Raw genomic sequence first — 2,164 nt, 5'->3', positions numbered from 1 at the left:
AAGGAAGGTTGGGCAATCCTACTTCCGTAGTGATATTGCCTCGGAAACCCAAGGAGGGGTCGCTATGAGTCGGGGCCGACTCGACGGCACATAACAACAACATGGGCAAATTTGAGCAAATTCATTTCCCATAGAGCAGTTCATACACATTTTGTTTATGACATTGACTGCAGTTCCCCACAATGTAACAGCTCCCCTCCCACTTCCTCCCCATATTACCTCTTCCCTCTGTCCTTCTGTCCCATGCACTCCTGGCCCCCAAGTTGTCTCCTTTTGCAAACACTGCCCTCTGTTCTCCTGTGATTGATTGTTCCAAGGAGTATATCTACTTGATGTAAATGTTCACCCTATATGCCTATCTTTCATTCGGCTGGAAACCACAGGAGTGAGTTCATGGCATAGTATTTTAATAAATGATACTCATTTTTTTTTTCACAATTTGTTGGCTATGCCTATTAATTCATTTTTTCACACATAGCTAATGTTTTTGAATATATTTATGTCCACCATAAATATATTCTTGTTGATGTATTTTTTAAATCAAGTTTTAAAGATTCTAGCAAAGAAAGAATACTAAATATTTTAATCTGATTAAAAAATGAGGCACAGTTAAGAAACTCAGTTATAGGCTAGGTTAAGAAACGTTAAGACATACCAGTCACAGTAATGATATGCTGTACTCTCTAAACAAAATTAAATGAGCAATAATGAGATATATATGTAAGAAACTAATGTGGATTTGAATTCACCCAAAACCGTCTATAAGAAGATAGTTCATGGAGATCATTTGAACAGGAACTTCATTTCCAGAGGTTCAGGTGAGGAGGCTCTTTTCCCCTCTCTCAGGTCTAGTTAATCTTTATGAGAAGAGCTTTCTCACCTGCTCCCTAAACACCTGCTTCACTTGTTTGTTCCTCAGAGTGTAGATGAAGGGATTGAGCATGGGCGTCACCACAGTGTTGAGCAGGGCCACCACCTTGCTCCTGTCCTCCCCCTGTCTGCCCTTACCCGACCGGACATACATGAAAATACAGCTTCCATAGAAGAGAGACACGACAATGATGTGGGAGGAGCAGGTTGAGAAGGCTTTCTGCCTCTCTTTGGCTGAGGGGATGCGCAGGATGGTATAGAGGATGTGGCTATAGCAGGTGGCTGTCATGGACAGAGTGCCCAGTAAGCTGAAGTTGACCACAATAAAGCAAAGAAGCTCTATCAGACTTGTGTCTGCACATATGAGTTCCAGGAGTGGAAAGTTGTCACAGAAGAAGTGATTAATGATATTGGGACCACAGAATGGCTGCTGAAATATGATTGAACTTGGGACAATGATGAGAAGGAATCCTGCCATCCATGAACAAAGGACTAACTGGACACAGACCCTTTTGCTCATGATGTTAGCATAACGTAAAGGGTTACAGATAGCCACATACCTGTCAAAAGACATCACTGCCAGTAGAAGGAACTCTGTGATGCCAAGGAAGAAATAAAAGAAAAACTGAAGAAAACAACCCATAAGGGAGATAGCCTTATATCCTGTCAGAATATTGGTCAGCATTTTGGGGAAGATGACAGATGTGAACCAGATCTCCAGGATAGCAAAGTTGTGGAGGAAATAGTACATCGCAGTGTGGAGGCGTCTGTCTATGAGGGTGATGACCACGATGAGGAGGTTCCCCAGCAGAATGAGGAAGTAGGTCAAGAGGAACCCCAGAAAGATGAGCATCTGCAGCTCACAGGCATCTGAGAGCCCTAGTAGGACAAACTCAGTGACAGTGGTGCTGTTCCCATGGCTCCTCTGACCTCTGCTGAGGAGGGCCAACCAGAGGTGTTCAACATCAGGAATTGTGATGCTCTGAGCATCCGAGGAAAGCCTGGAACTGAAAGGTAAAAGGAGTGAGTGTTACTGTTTGAGATGAAGGATTCCTTTATTCCTCTGGGCTACAAGCCTCTCTCTGTCTCTCCCCTCAGGCTTGTTCATATCTCTCATCTACTCAGCAACTAATCAAATGATTTGACCCAATTTAGGATTTGTGAGATGCTTGAAATTTTGATGAAGTTTTGACCTTACTAATTCTTTTTCCATTTTCCTTATTTTTGTTAGGAAGCTCTGTTAAATCCCTTCCATTTTTTTAATTTTGATCAGATGATATATTTCCCTATATTC

At 42.3% G+C, this 2,164-nt stretch overlaps 1 protein-coding gene across 1 annotated transcript; it reads right to left on the bottom strand.

Moving 5' to 3' along the window:
• Window positions 1–859: 859 nt before the first annotated feature.
• Window positions 860–1,836, bottom strand: LOC103205851 (olfactory receptor 49-like). Its single transcript, XM_007951242.2, is given in 2 exon segments — window positions 860–1,788; window positions 1,791–1,836. Coding segments are annotated over 2 exon segments (975 nt in total).
• Between the last annotated feature and the right edge of the window lie 328 nt (window positions 1,837–2,164).

This window comes from Orycteropus afer, unplaced genomic scaffold, assembly GCF_000298275.1.
Source record: "Orycteropus afer afer isolate SDZICR_OR568_19922 unplaced genomic scaffold, OryAfe1.0 scaffold00292, whole genome shotgun sequence".
In the NCBI taxonomy this organism is placed as follows: Eukaryota; Metazoa; Chordata; class Mammalia; order Tubulidentata; family Orycteropodidae; genus Orycteropus; species Orycteropus afer.
Note: the sequence above shows the minus strand (reverse complement) of the source record. Positions and strands in the feature narration are given on the sequence as shown.